Source organism: Schistocerca americana, chromosome X, assembly GCF_021461395.2.
Source record: "Schistocerca americana isolate TAMUIC-IGC-003095 chromosome X, iqSchAmer2.1, whole genome shotgun sequence".
NCBI lineage: Eukaryota > Metazoa > Arthropoda > Insecta > Orthoptera > Acrididae > Schistocerca > Schistocerca americana.
Window position 1 is genome coordinate 202,874,257 of NC_060130.1, and position 14,646 is coordinate 202,888,902.

Here is a 14,646-nt window from a genome sequence, read left to right on the forward strand (position 1 = left end):
CACGAGGGGTTATGGGCGTTAAAATCTCCCCAAAGTAGGAAGGGTTTAGGGAGTTGATCAATCAGTGCATTTAATGGTACTGCACCATCTGGAGGAAGATATACATTGCAGACAGTTATTTCCCATGTCGTCCTTATTCCGACAGCCACGGCTTCAAGAGGGGTTTGAAGGGGGCACAGTTGCACTACAGACTGAGTTTAGGACATAAACGCAAACTCCACCTGACACTCAATTATAGTCGCTACAGTTCCTGTAATATCCCTTACAGCCACTGAGGGCAGGGGTCCGCATTGCAGGGAACCAGGTTTCCTGGGGGGGGGGGGGGGGGGGGGGAGAGCAATGCAGAAAGCAGGTGTAAAGCTTAACAGTTGGCATAGCTCAGACAGGCGGTGGAAAAAACCACCGCAATTCCACTGGAGGATGACATCGTGAGACTGGGAAGGCATGGAACATTCAATGAGGCAGTTTACGCCTCAGGGTCGCCTCCTGCCACCGACTTATTGCCTGAGCACTCTATATCCATTGTGTCTGCGGGTCCGGCAAGATCTAGGTCATCAGCGGACGCCAGAATCTCCACCTCATCCCCAGACGCAGAGCTTGTAGGTAGCGGTGGTATGGGTGCCACAGCAATTTCCTTGGTCTTAGGGGTCTTCTTTTTGGACTTGACTCTCTGCTCCTTGGGTTTCTCTCGCTGGGAGGGCTTCACTGAATCAGTTTCTGGGACTGAGGAGGATCACAAAGCTTCTGGGCACTTCAGCCAATGGCGGGCATTATCGTTCCCACTAGCAGAAACCTGGGAAGGGAGTAACCCCAGGGATCCCTTCTTGGCGAGAGGAGCCAAAGAAGACTTACACTTCTCCGGCTCAGTCCCTGATGATGGTTGGGGGGAGGGGGGGGGGGGGTGGTTTGCACAGTGCTAAACTCAAAGCCAGACCGTCGTTCTATTTGTGGAATGTACTCTGCCTGTGGTAGGAGTGAACTTCTGACAGGCTTCCAGAATGAGATTTTCACTCTGCAATGGAGTGTGCGCTGATATGAAACTTCCTGGCAGATTAAAACTGTGTGGCCGACCGAGACTCGAACTCAGGACCTTTGCCTTTCGCGGGCAAGTGCTCTACCATCTGAGCTACCGAAGCACGGCTCAGGCCCGGTCCTCACAGCTTTACTTCTGCCAGTATCTCATCTCCTACTTTGCCCGCAAAAGCAAAGGTCCTGAGTTCGAGTCTCGGTCGGCCACACAGTTTTAATCTGCCAGGAAGCTTCATATATCAGCCGCACCACTCCGCTGCAGAGTGAAAATCTCATTCTGGAAACATCCCCCAGGCTGTGGCTAAGCCATGTCTCCACAGTATCCTTTCTTTCAGGAGTGCTACTTCTGCAAGGTTCGCAGGAGAGCTTCTGTAAAGTTTGGAAGGTAGGAGACGAGATACTGGCAAAAGTAAAGCTGTGAGGACCAGGCGTGAGCCGTGCTTCGGTAGCTCAGATGGTAGAGCACTTGCCCGCCAAAGGCAGAGGTCCCCGAGTTCGAGTCTCAGTCGGCCACACAGTTTTAATCTGCCAGGAAGTTTCTGACAGGCTGTCGTTTAGCATACTATCCAGTAAGGGAATGAGTTTGTGTATGGGACTGTTTCATTAAAAGTACTCTTCCCCAGACTGTCACACACAGCAGCCAGTCTAGAAAAGCCATGACTGTTTGTTTCTTGTCAAATCTAGTTTCCTCAAAATTGGTTATTAAAGGGTGAACCTGATCAGTGCAGCAACAACACTGGTGTGATCCAGATTGATCTACTGGGTTTAACATTTCAACCATTATTCTGTGTACAATCAACCTTTCATGAGTGGGTGAGGACGGGCAATATGATTAGTTCAAAGCTTGTGAAAGGTCAGAGTATTTCCGCTGTTTCAGATATGTAATAATTTTAGGCTTGCAACAGTCAATGTGATTATAATAATGCTGTTGAAAAAGAAAGCAAGACAGATTTTCTGGAAACTCAACAGTATTTGAATGGTCACTTCCTCAGTGGTGTGGACCAGGAGCCCAGTTGTCATGCTGGAATGGCTGAAATTTATACTCACATCAGTTTTCAACTATTTAGCTTTCCTGGCATGATTCGGTGATTTCTGAAGCTTTGGCACTGTTTCATAGGAGTTTGTTCAATCAAATTCAGCAGCAAGTCCGCTTGTCTCCTCATGCCATACTGGCATATAATCTTTTTGGACTTCTCTGGTAGGCTTCTCTTGGCTGCTGCTTTATTTAGGTCACAAAACCTTCCATAGTTCCAGAAAGAGATTTTCACTCTGCAGCAGAGAGTGTGTTGATATGAAACTTCCTGGCAGATTAAAATTGTGTGCTAGACTGAGACGAACTTAGAACTATTGCCTTTCATGGGCAAGTGCTCTACCAACAGAGCTATCCAAGCACAACTCACACCCTGTCCTCCCAAGCACTGGTGGAAGTAACATTGTGAGGATGGATAATCGAGCCACACTTGGGTAGCTCAATTGGTAGAGCAAATGCCCACGAAAGGCAAAGGTCCTGAGTTCGAGTCTTCGTCTGACACATAGTTTTAACCCACCAGAAAGTTTCATTTCCTTCCATAGCTCTCTGGAACTGACTTAACACATCTTATATTAGCACCTGAGTTGACTGTGAGTGAAGTCAACTAACAATTGCCTCCATATTCTTGAAAACTAGATAGTCAAATTAGGAGAAGTGAAACCGAGCTCACGTGAATAGTCCCATCTCTACCAAGATGAGTGAAGTGTGTCTGTCTCTTTGGCATTGTTTACAAGACTTAATTATTTCTGCCCATGCACTAGTGATGCTGAATAAAATGTGAAACAAGTTGGAAAAAAGTTGGATAAAAAGGAAGGAGATATGAAGGCAAGACTGAAAAAGAACAGAATGAAACAACAGCTAAGAACATGCTAACCAACATACCCTGCTCTGATCAGTCATCTAAAATATCAATATTTTTTCTTAATCCTTCATTATTCCTCCTTATATATTCATTCCTTCACCTTATTTCAGTAGGAATCACTAACATGATGTAAACATTAATACAAATTAATTTCAACTTCCACAAATTATTATTCTTACCTCGATTATGTGTTTTACTACATCACTTCCTTTCCCTTCAGAAATTAGAGAATCAATTGATGTCAGTTCCACTGCTTCATAGTTTGGAGAGGCAATATTTATTTTCCATGCACCAGCTTCATAGCATGGAAGTTCAGATCCATAGTGTAAGAACCTTTTCAGTCGTGTTTCCGCTGATACCGCCATTTCCTTGAACACAGAGAGTTTTTTTTAGTCAAACAGCCAAACAATGGACTTAAATTTATGGAAAAAACTTGAATATCGATGAACTTGAAAGTTAAAGAAAATTCTTCATGTGGGTAGAAGAGAGTAGAACATAATACTTCAATTGTGTGCTGTAATTAGATAGGTTGTACTGCTGAGATAGACAAGGATGGGGGAAAAAAATCAGTACAGCCTTGTTGAATGAATCATCACAGCATTTGCCTGGCAAGATATAGATAAACAATTTTTGCATGAAAAGATAGCATGCTCTCTATTAGTTGTATCCTGCACAAATCTAACTGATGATGCATTGCAGATTTTTAGTCGATCCAACCCCCCCCCCCCCCCCCTCCTTCTCCTCCTCCTCCTCCTCCTCCTCCAGATGAAGCAGATTGATTCTGGGCACAAGACATGGATATACCACATGACATGAAGTAGTTTAGTGCATAGCACTGTGTTTTAACTTCTTCATTTGCCTTATTGTTGACCTTGTGCCAGGATTCATGCAACAGATCTAACTTTGTTGAAATGGTTGAACTGTGACTGGCTACAATTCCAATTTCATTCTATATGTTTACCATATGATGGCTCAACATCACATAATAGTACAGATTCCTTGCAAAGAGAGGAATGTTTTGTTCCACAATTTGTGCTCTGTCGGAGTTGATTTCTCCTTCAGTTCAATCTGTGTAGCACTGTTTTACAGTGTCCATTGTAGTATCACTTAACTTTCAGCTATACCATATTTAGATTACGGCAAACTCGGCTAATTTCACAGTATTAATGTTTTTTGTCTCTAGTATTTAAAAGAAATATATTAAAAATTGAATTTTTGTATCAAATGATAAGTTAAAGTAGTATAATTCGTTGGTATAAATGTTAAGTATTGAAAGCTGAATTTCAGATACAAAAAAGCTTTATGAAAATAGTGCTAATTTACTGTATTAATAAGAACTCAGGCGATTTTACAACACCACTTGAGTAATTTCATAGTAGCAGTTATAATTCTAAAAAAAAAAAAAAAATTACTTTTGTATCATTAGAACATCATTTAACGTAAACAAAAACTTCATATACTTCACATGTACTGTATTCACTATCACCAAATTATTATAAGTGATGTAATCAAAGGTAATGTGGTTAATTAATTACATACTTTAACATAAAAGTGAATAATAAAATTAACAAAATTAATTACTGCAGCCATACAAAACCTTAAAATCGGAAATGTAATTGAAGTTAGTTCTTAAAATCTGAAATGTGATTCTAGTTAATCAGAATCAGCCTCAGTGCATGAACAGCATGTGAACTGTACTCTTTCAGTCTTTGGTAAGACTGATGAAACCAGCACTCGCACTTCAACAACAAATCCACTCTTGGCCATCATCATCATCTTCGTAATTTCCACTACATGACGAACAAATATTGCCATCCTTTCCTTCATTTCTTATTAATCTTCTCCGTACAGGCATACATCGTCTTGAACAAGACACTACTTGTGCACATGCTTGCTGTTGTCCCATTCTAGTTTTTGAGGTGCTCACTTTTCCTTGTTGCCTCTCTGCTGAAAAATTCCCCTTTTATTTGGACTTTTCTCTGTCTGCTTCCCTTTTTTCAGGAGTCTTTAGGCCTGTTGCAACCAACATGCCTTCATCAGCAATAACTCTGGTTGAAGCAGCTGCATGTTTCCTCTTTTTCCATGATTTTACGGATTTTGGAAGAGGCATGTTAATTTCCTCCTGGATATTTTCAGTTTGATCTGTTGATGCTTCTATCTCACATGGCACATTATCAACAGCTCCTTCTTCCTCTGCTGATATGCATCCATCTACTGTTCTTTCAGGTAGCTCTACTTGCACATCATTAATGGTCTCTTGAACTTCGGAAACCTTTAAAGCAACATCCAGAATGGCATCTCTATTCATGGGAAAAATTCCAGTTTTGGGAAAATCACTCTTGATGGTGGCTGGAGCTATAGTTTCGTCCATGGACTTCTTGAACATATGGTAAAAGTCTGTCCTTGTAAGCCTGTAACAAGAAGTTTTCATAAAGTCTCTCACATTCCTTTTTCAAGCCAGTTTTAGAGGACCAAACATGGGCACATCACGTGGCTGTAAAATCTGAGAGGTATGTGATGGAAAGGTAACAAAAATAATGCCAATTTCTTGTCTGAATTTTAGAGCTTCTGGAGAGACATGGCTAGAAATGAGTGGGAGGAATGTGGTTAATGAAGTGCTTCAAGAGCTCCAAGAAAATTTCCAAATTTATCCAGCCATTTTTTGACACTGCTGCCTGGCTCAATGGAGGAGCATTTTCCTTCAAGCTCCAAGTGACACAAATCCCCTTGGAAATAAACATAAGCGGCACTGTTTGTTCTATAGCATTGGCAGCAATCACAACTGTTGTGGTCTCCCCCTTTTCAGTAGTTCTCTGCTGGTGGGAATGTTCTGCTCTTTCCGGTGAAACAATTTAGCTCAGCTTATTCACCATTGGAAATCCCGTTTGATCTAGATTCCAAATTAGCTTTGGCTTTGTCCCTAGCTCTGTTTTCCCATACACAGAACTTAGCAAATCATAAAAATTGTTCAAATTAGAACGATTCAAAGCTGTGGCCCTCTGATATGATAGATTTTCTGGCTGACGTAAACATAAGAAATACAGTTTCTCAAATGAACTCCATCAATTCCATCCTGCCTTGTGTCTTTCTTCCCCAAATAGGTTCCCTTGAGGTCTCTTTGATGCTAATTTGTGAGTGTAATAACACATATCACTTGCCGACAATTCGAAGCCCAGTTCTTGCATTTCAATTGCATTCTTCACCAATTTAGTTTCCTCTTCCTTTGTTAAAAAGGAGTGACCCTTTTTCAAGACAGCACAGTCTGCAGGATCAGCACAAACTCTTAGTCTATCCTTGATGGTGTTGTAAAGTATGCCAAAATATTTACTGGGTCTGTAAACTGACCAGCCATCCTTTAACACCCTTCATACAGCTTCTTCCAAATCCTTTCTGCTGTACTGTTCTCCATATTTCCCTCTACACTTAGACCTCCGTAACAAATTAAATCTATAAATACTTTTATGAATGTGAGTATTGCATTCAAATCATGAAAGCACCTTAATTCGGCATAACAACATGTAAAATACATTCTTTTGCAGGGATCCAACACTAAGCTCTTTACAGCAGCTGCTTTTAGATTACTCAATTGTCCAAATTGTTTGGCTCAGCAACTTTCGCTTTAAGTGTAATTGTAATTACAAAAGGTGGAAACTTAAAAGTACTTCCATTCATTACAATCAAAATGGACTTTCAGGATTCAGAAGAGAACAATCTAAACTACTTTTTCATTATGTTTGCCAAGTCTGTTTAGTTCTATAGAACAAACAGTAACTGCTATAATATCCAAGTACAACACATGAATCTAAGGCAAGGGTGAATTATTGGGTTTATGACACTGTGGCCTTAATTTCACTGTAAGGAGCCAAATGTTATATTGCCATGAGCTCTGGTGTACACAATGTGGTGTGGTGGTTAGTGTCGCTGGCTGGTGTGCTGCAGGTCGCCAGCTCAAACCCAACCACCAACAATGCCTACAATTGTTACTGGAATATAGATTTCTTTTGTGAGCCAGAGTAGCTTTTTGAAATCGATGAAAGCTTCACCATTTAACTGTGCATCATGACTGATGACTGAAACTTGTCTTGTTAATGACGGCGGGATAACAACATCTTCAACGGCAAACAATCACCCAGTAAAAACTTTGTTACATTGGTTTGTTGGAATAGCTTTGTAAGTCTGGAACTCTGATCTTCCACAGTCCATGCTTGCTTGAGATTCCTGCAAGAAGTTGCATGAGATAATAATATCATGACTACATTCTGTTAAAATGACAAATCTGAAGGGCTTTCTTCCGTCATTGACAGTTATTTTTGCAATATATGTTCCTGTTGGCTGAACGTATTTGCCATTCGCTACCTTCAACATAATCGCTTTTGTATTTCGAAACAGGCTTCTTTAGCTGGTGATGATAAATATTTGATATTACACAAAATGAAGCCCGTGGGTCGATTAGCACCAGGAGTGGTTGGCCGTTGATGAGATTCCCTGTCACCTTGGTAACTGTTGTTTATGGAGGATTTTCATTTGTGGTGGCCTAACCTCCATTGCTGGTTGCTTCACTTAGATTTACTGAATTTGGTGGCTAGACATGCTGCTGGTACCTCTGCATGGTGACGGGGAATGACAACAGTCTTTGGGAGTGACCTCCTCCAGGGTACTGCGATCAGCTCCATCCCACAGGTCTACTATAATCATCTACAGTTCACTGGAGTGAACAGGACTATTGTGATAGTTGACATATTGCAGCATAATAGCCATCTTTCACTGTAACAGCACACAATGAGTCCAAGGCATCCACAGTAAAAATAAACTAGCATGTTGTTGTACTTTATACTTCAAAGTCTGTTCTTCTGCAGGGGATTTTACTCCATGGAAAAGCTCCTTGTACGTAAATTGGTTGGATGACGGGTGGTTGTTTGACAGTAGTGGTGTAAGTCTGTGTTGGCCACATACAGTCAGTTCCACAAGGAAGTGTACGTCATATTTTAAATGTAACATTCACAGTGATACCTCTGGTAGTGGTCTCGGGTCTGTAATCAATGCGATTTTGCACAGTGTATAGATAAACAGTGTGAGAGTTGAATGTTTTGTTTTGTCGATTGCAGTTTAAAATGAGTGCAAAATATCTGAAGCATCACGAGGCAGTGTTTCTTGTAAATCATCCAAAGGGATCAAAGCTTTCATATGGAGCTGCTGCTAAAGTTCTTAGAAATTCAAAGACACTCATTGCGAAGTGGGTCAAATGATATTTAGAGGTTCGAAACAGGGATGATTTACTGGAGAGAGGGCTAAGGTGTCAAGTTATAATTGATAATCATGGTAACTGGATTAACTATTAGGTAACTGTGTAATTAGTAATAACATATATTTTCATGTAAACATATATTTATAATAGTGTTTTTTATTTCATACACATAACGGCATACACCTTCTTGTGGAACTGACTGTACATTCTTCACTATGCATTGCACTGGTGGTAGAGTTTGGCACCAAAGATCAACAGACCCTCTCTTCAACAATCTGCACTACCTGCTGACATTCATGGTTGATGTCTCTTCTGTATTTGGTCCAACAATTCTCATTCCCATATCTGCTGTATCTCTTCTCTTATTATATGGCGCATGAGAGAAGTGTGGCCATGGCGGTCTTCCACAACTGCCGTAGGTACCACTTTTGAGAGTCAATTATAACTCCTTCATCTGACTCATTTCTGGTTTATTTTCTCAATGCGTCCGCACCACTTAATGAACTCTTCTGTTATTATGACACCCTTTACATGTCTTCTACAATTCTTAATTAAATGTGAGGTTCTGATAGCTTTTGTAATATTCGGATTCACAATGTTGTAAAGAGTCAAAACATTCTGTATGTATAACTATGAAATTTTACCATGACATTGGGCTGTGTTCTTCACTTGCTCTTGTGCTAAGTGGACTTGCTGTTGATTGCCAGTAAATGTTTTCTCCAATTCGGCCTTGAATTTGCCTGAGCTGCTCTTTGTTATTCTCTAAGCATTACTGGTCTGTGCTGCCAAACACACTGTCTTATCCCAACTGCTGTACTTGGCAACTGCGTCGAATCCTTTCAGACATTTTGTTGGATCCTGGAAAATACTCTTTGATGCCTGATATGCAGCTCACTTACTCCTCTTCTGGAATCCATCAGTTTCCTGACTATACAGACCTTAGGAATGATGTAGTGCTTGTATTCATACAAGCACTGAATATTCCAGATATACAAATTTAAGACATTTCAAGAACCTTCCAGAAATGACAAATAGGAAATAAAAAATAATTGTTGAATGCACAGTTTTGCGGAAGATGTGCTGATAAAAGTCTCTCAAGCTTCCAGCCACATCAAGTAGTTTAAAATGCATGAGTTTCTGGCTGAGTACTCCTCAGCCATTGTCAAGTGGATACTGTTTTTTGGTTGCTGCTACTGTCCTTATGTAGCCACACTGCCTTCTATGATGTCACTGGTGCCCGCTCCAATGCCATATAGGGTAATGTTTTTGTTGTGCGCCCACCACACCTGCTGCAACTTTCCGATGGCCAGGTCCCAAGCTGCACTAAGCTGTAGGCCATAGTTATTATTGAGGGTGTTGTCATAAATTTTTATGTCAAGCACTTCTTTAATTACGCAGTCCCAGAAACAACTAGTCCATGTAATAACTGATATCTCTTCAAATACAACAAGATGTCCGTTTTCTAGAGCATGCTCCGTTACCGCTGATTTCTCAGGGTACTGAAGGTGCTGAAGGTGAAAACATCTCGTGTTCTACACAGTGTTGTTTAATAATATGCACGGTCTGTCCAACATAAAACTGCCAACACCCATGTGAATTTCATACATACTCTGAGGGCTGCATCGTTTTCACATGCCTCATGAGTTGTCGAATTTTTGTTGGAGCCCTGAAGACAGAATTGATTTTATTCCTCTTTAGGAGCTAACTAATCTTTCTTGTTACCAAGCCATAGAAAGGCAAAAACATAAGCTCATTTGAGTCCTCCTCTAGGTCCTTCTGCTTCCGTGCTTTCAGAAAGATGGCTTGCAAAACCTGGCAGTTGTCGTAGCCATTTTTCTTGAATACTTTCCCTAAGTGACTCAATTCCTTTGACAGGTTTTCAGCATCTGACACAGCTTCTATTCAATGCACCAAGGTCCTCAGAACAGAACCTTTCTGTGATGGATGGTGATAGCTGTTAGCATGTAGATATTGGTTTATGCAGCTGGTTTCTGGTTAACACTGTGGCTCAGAAACCCTTTTGCTTTATGGCGTATAAGGACATTAAGGAAAAGCAAGGCACCGTCGGTCTCTACTTCCACGGTGAACTTAATGTTGTTATGGATATTGTTGATGTGACCCAAGAATTCTCCCAGTTTTTCGTGCCCATGATGCCAGACAATGAACGATGAATCAGACAGATGGTGTCGTAATTGGGAGCCCAATAGCTCCAGTTACGGCCAACCTGTTTATGGAGCACTTTGAGGATATCGCCCTGGTCATGGCTCCTGCAAAGCCTACTTTTATTGTTATGTCGATGACATGCACATCGTCTGGTCTCATGGATGTGAAAAAACTGGGAGAATTCTTGGACGCCATCAACAGTATCCATAACAACATTAAGTTTATGATGGAGGTAGAGACTGGTGGCGCCTTTCCTTTCCTTGACCACCTCATCTGATGTAAAGCAAATAGGCATCTCAGTCACAGTGTTCACCAGAAACCCACCCACACAAAGTGATATCTGCACGTTAACAGCTATCACCAACAGTTGCGGAAAGTTTCTGTTCTAAGGACCTTGGTACATCAAGCAGAACCCATCTCAGATGCTGAAAACCTGCTGACAGAACTGAGCCACTTACGGAAAGTATTCCAGGAAAACGGCTACGGTAACCACCAGGTTTCATAAGCCATCTCTCTGAAAACACAGAAACAGAAGGACCCCAAGAAGGACTCAGACGCTTGTGTTTTTGCTTTTCTATGGCTCAGTAACAGGAAAGATTAGCCGGCTCTTAAAGATGCATAAAATCAATTCTGTATTCAGGACTACAACAAAAATTCAACAACTTATGAGGCCTGTGAAAGAGAATGTAGGCCTCAGAATGTCAGGAGTATAAAAATACCATATGGGTGCCAACAGTTTTATGTTGGACAGACTGCGCATATTATAGAACAGCACTGTGTAGAACATGAGAAGCTTTTATCTTCAGGACCCTGAGAAATCAGTGGTAGCGGACCATGCTCTAGAAATCAGACATCTTATTGCATTTGAAGAGATATCAATTATCACATGGACTAGTAGTTTCTGGCACTGCTCAAACAAATGCTCAAGATAAAAATTTGTGACAACACCCTCAACAATGGTGATGGCCTACAGCTAAGCACGGCTTGGGGTCTGGTCATCAGAAGGCTGAAGCAGGCATGGTGGGTGTGCAACAAAAGAATTACCATAAATGCCATTGAAGCGGGCACCAGTGATGTCACAGAAGGCAGCGTGGAGCACCCTGGGTCTAGCTAATGTCCATGACCCTGCTACAGCCCAGAGGCACACATCACACATCAACAATGGGAGGTTCAAGTAAACTGAATACCTACTTGACAGATGTGAAGCTTTGCCAGGAGAGGCTACTTTTGACGCTCATCATATTTAAGACGATATAACCGCAAAACCGGAATACAGGGATCCACCAGTGTTACCAAACAGAGGACCACTGACAATATCTAAATTCAGGGTGATGTAGTTGGCTCCAAAGAGAACTTCTGAAACAGTGGGTCGCTGTTTCTCCAGTAGAGGGAGCAATGCAGTGAGCTCTCGTGCAGGGTAGTGGGGTGCAGTGGTTAGCATCGCTGACTGGTGTGCTGTATGTCAGTTCAAACCTGATCACCAGCAATTAGTCACTATTTCATATTTATTATTTCTGGAGGATTCTTGAAATTTCTAACATTTGTAATGTTTGTATATCACCAACATTCGATGGTTGTATAAATACTATCATCCATTTAGTGCTTGTATAAATAACTGCATTCTTTGCATACAAGATCAGTTCTGTTCCAGCTGTATATTTGTCAATAATATACATACTTTTGGTTCTAAGTGTTGAACTTCACTGTGACCCAGCCTTCAGATTTGGACTCAAATTTGGTTCCAACTTTGTAATATCATCTAAAATTTAATGCCTTCATCTTTGTAGCTTACGTAAATTACATGCAGGGTACAGTTAAAGTTAAGACACCTGACAAGATAAGTGCGTGGTGTCACCTGAAAGGCTTGCACCAAGTCATGAGCAACACCAGAAAAGAGAACTATATACTTTATATTGTGATATGGAATATGAAAGAAGGTGATTATCTCGACCAGGTATACAGGATCTCTCCACCAAGAATTGTCAGGCTCATTTTCTCTGGTGTTTTGGCAGCGTGTAGCTGGAGTTAGCCAAAACAAATATTGCTCACCACATCTCTCATGAGATGAACAGTGTCGACACAGTGTCAATTTGTTTCCAGTTATGAACAAAACTATTTTTAAAGTGGAATTTGAGGTGCCTATTCAACAGATCAGCCTCAAATTAGTCTAGTGTGATATTCATGTTATCAATATGTATGTACAGTGACAGTAAAACACACAATAATCAGCACCCCAGCAGCAACAGCACTGCCCTGACTTCTCACCATGCAGCAGCACTGCTCACTCACTGCTGAAGAACTGGTTATTCTTACTTAAGGTTACTGTCGCTGTTCATACACGTCGCTAACACAAATATAGCACTGGACTAATTTGAGACTTTCCAATTGAGTAGGCGTGTAAAATTTTGCTTTGAAAATAATTTTCTTTGGAACAGTAAATGAACCGACGCTTTCCGTTGCATGAAAAATGTGATGAGCAGTATTTGTTTGGACTGACTCCAGCTACACATCGCACAAATTACATCACAAATACCTACTGAAACACCAGAGGAAATGCACCTACCAACTTTTACGACAGAGACCCTACATAACTGGTCGGGTAGGTCAGTTCAAAAGTTGGAAGTAAGTAAGAGTATACCACATCCAACAACACCGAGCCTAGTAAAGTTCTGTGGTGTACAAGGCCAATCTTTACTGAGCTTGATTAGAGCTTCTTTGGCATAAAACTACAGCAAACGAGAAGCACCAGTACTTTAACATTAGTGTTAGAGAGAGAGAGAGAGAGAGTGTGTGTGTGCGTGTGTGTGTGTGTGTGTGTGTGTGTGTGTGTGTGTGTGTGTGTGAGAGGGAGAGAGGGAGAGAGAGAGAGAGAGAGAGAGAGAGAGAGAGAGAGAGAGAGAAAGCCTGCAAATGCTTTTTAAGGTCATTTAATACAGATATGGCACTGTATGCATGCAAAAAATATTAAAAGATTAGAAAACCTTAACAAATCGTGCAAATTGTCAGCATTTCGTCATATTTACCACTGAGAATATGTAAAATGAACTCTTTCCATATCATAGTAATGGGTTGCAATTATGATCCCTGGAATATACAAATAACTAACTATGAAGCAAGGTGTTGTGTAGTGTTTTATTTTCAATGAACTTTGTTTCACGTTTAAAATTCTCTTGCCTTTTAATTTATTGCAGCTTTTCATCACCACATTCTGGGGTGGTGCGAGGTCTGTCAATAGTTGTAAGTTTTTCAATAATTAGGAGTGTGGTTCCTTTGACTGTGCATCATATACCTCCATAATCTTCCCCCCCCCCCCCCCCCCCTGTAGCTCCAGAATGCACAATATGTTAGTAGAGTTTTCCCCAAAATCAATATTATACTTCGTATCTAACTGTGATATAAAGATGTCAGCTTGCAAATCATTATGAAGCTCATACTGGAGATGACTGACTAGCCTCTTGACACTGTTTAAAACAAACCAATACCACACTGAAGAAAACGTGTCAATAAACCAATGATTGGCTGGTACATTACAAGACTACTCTAGAAAAAAGATTGTCAGAAAGGTAAGCACATGCATTTCTCTGATCTTTGCACTGGCTACAATTGAATGTGAAATCCAAATCATAATTAAATTTAGAATTGCTCAATAAATGTACTGCACTACCACATGTGAGAGGCATAACAACAGAAATAAATCTAGCGCCTGGGAAGAAAGACTAATGACAACAGACAGAACGTAAAATATTAAATTTTACATTAAAAATTCATTCACACAACAGGATACTATTACAAAAACAGTGTTTTACTGGACCATAAACTCATAAATGAGAGATATAGAAACAAGCATTCATGTACTTAAAAAAATATTCAGACTACAAAAAGCTAATAAGGCTTGTAGATTTCTTTTGATTATGCTGCAGAATTAGCACCCTCCATAAATAAGGAAGGATATGAATACAGAAATCAGTCGCAATCACATTGGTTCTTTTATTCTTCTTGAATATACAGATTTCAGCTATAAATAGCCATCTACAGAGCATTTTAGTGGATATCATCCAACAAACTCCCAATAGTACATGTCACCATATGAATTTACTATTGTACAGGCCGAAGCTCCCTTCTGTAGACAAAGTGTCAAAGAGTTGAAGTGTGCTATTACAGACAACAAAATCATCATCATCTGTCTATTGCAGAATCCCACGGCATAAAATCTCTAACATAATGACAACCCTCAATCAAAGAAGCGTCTCTGAAAGAATACGCAGTTTCTAGAAAAACAACTTGTGTGAAACAATGCTTTCTTTTTCCATACACGAT

The 14,646-nt window shown here is 40.6% G+C and overlaps 1 protein-coding gene across 3 annotated transcripts in view; it reads right to left on the reverse strand.

The window, feature by feature from the left end:
* Positions 1-14,646, reverse strand: part of LOC124554887 (60 kDa SS-A/Ro ribonucleoprotein-like) — a 129,432-nt gene that overhangs the window by 102,079 nt on the left and 12,707 nt on the right. For all 3 annotated transcript variants that reach the window (XM_047128562.1, XM_047128560.1, XM_047128561.1), the window contains one exon: positions 3,101-3,289. In XM_047128562.1, the coding sequence (XP_046984518.1) occupies positions 3,101-3,289 (189 nt within the window). The remainder of the gene's footprint in view (positions 1-3,100; positions 3,290-14,646) is intronic.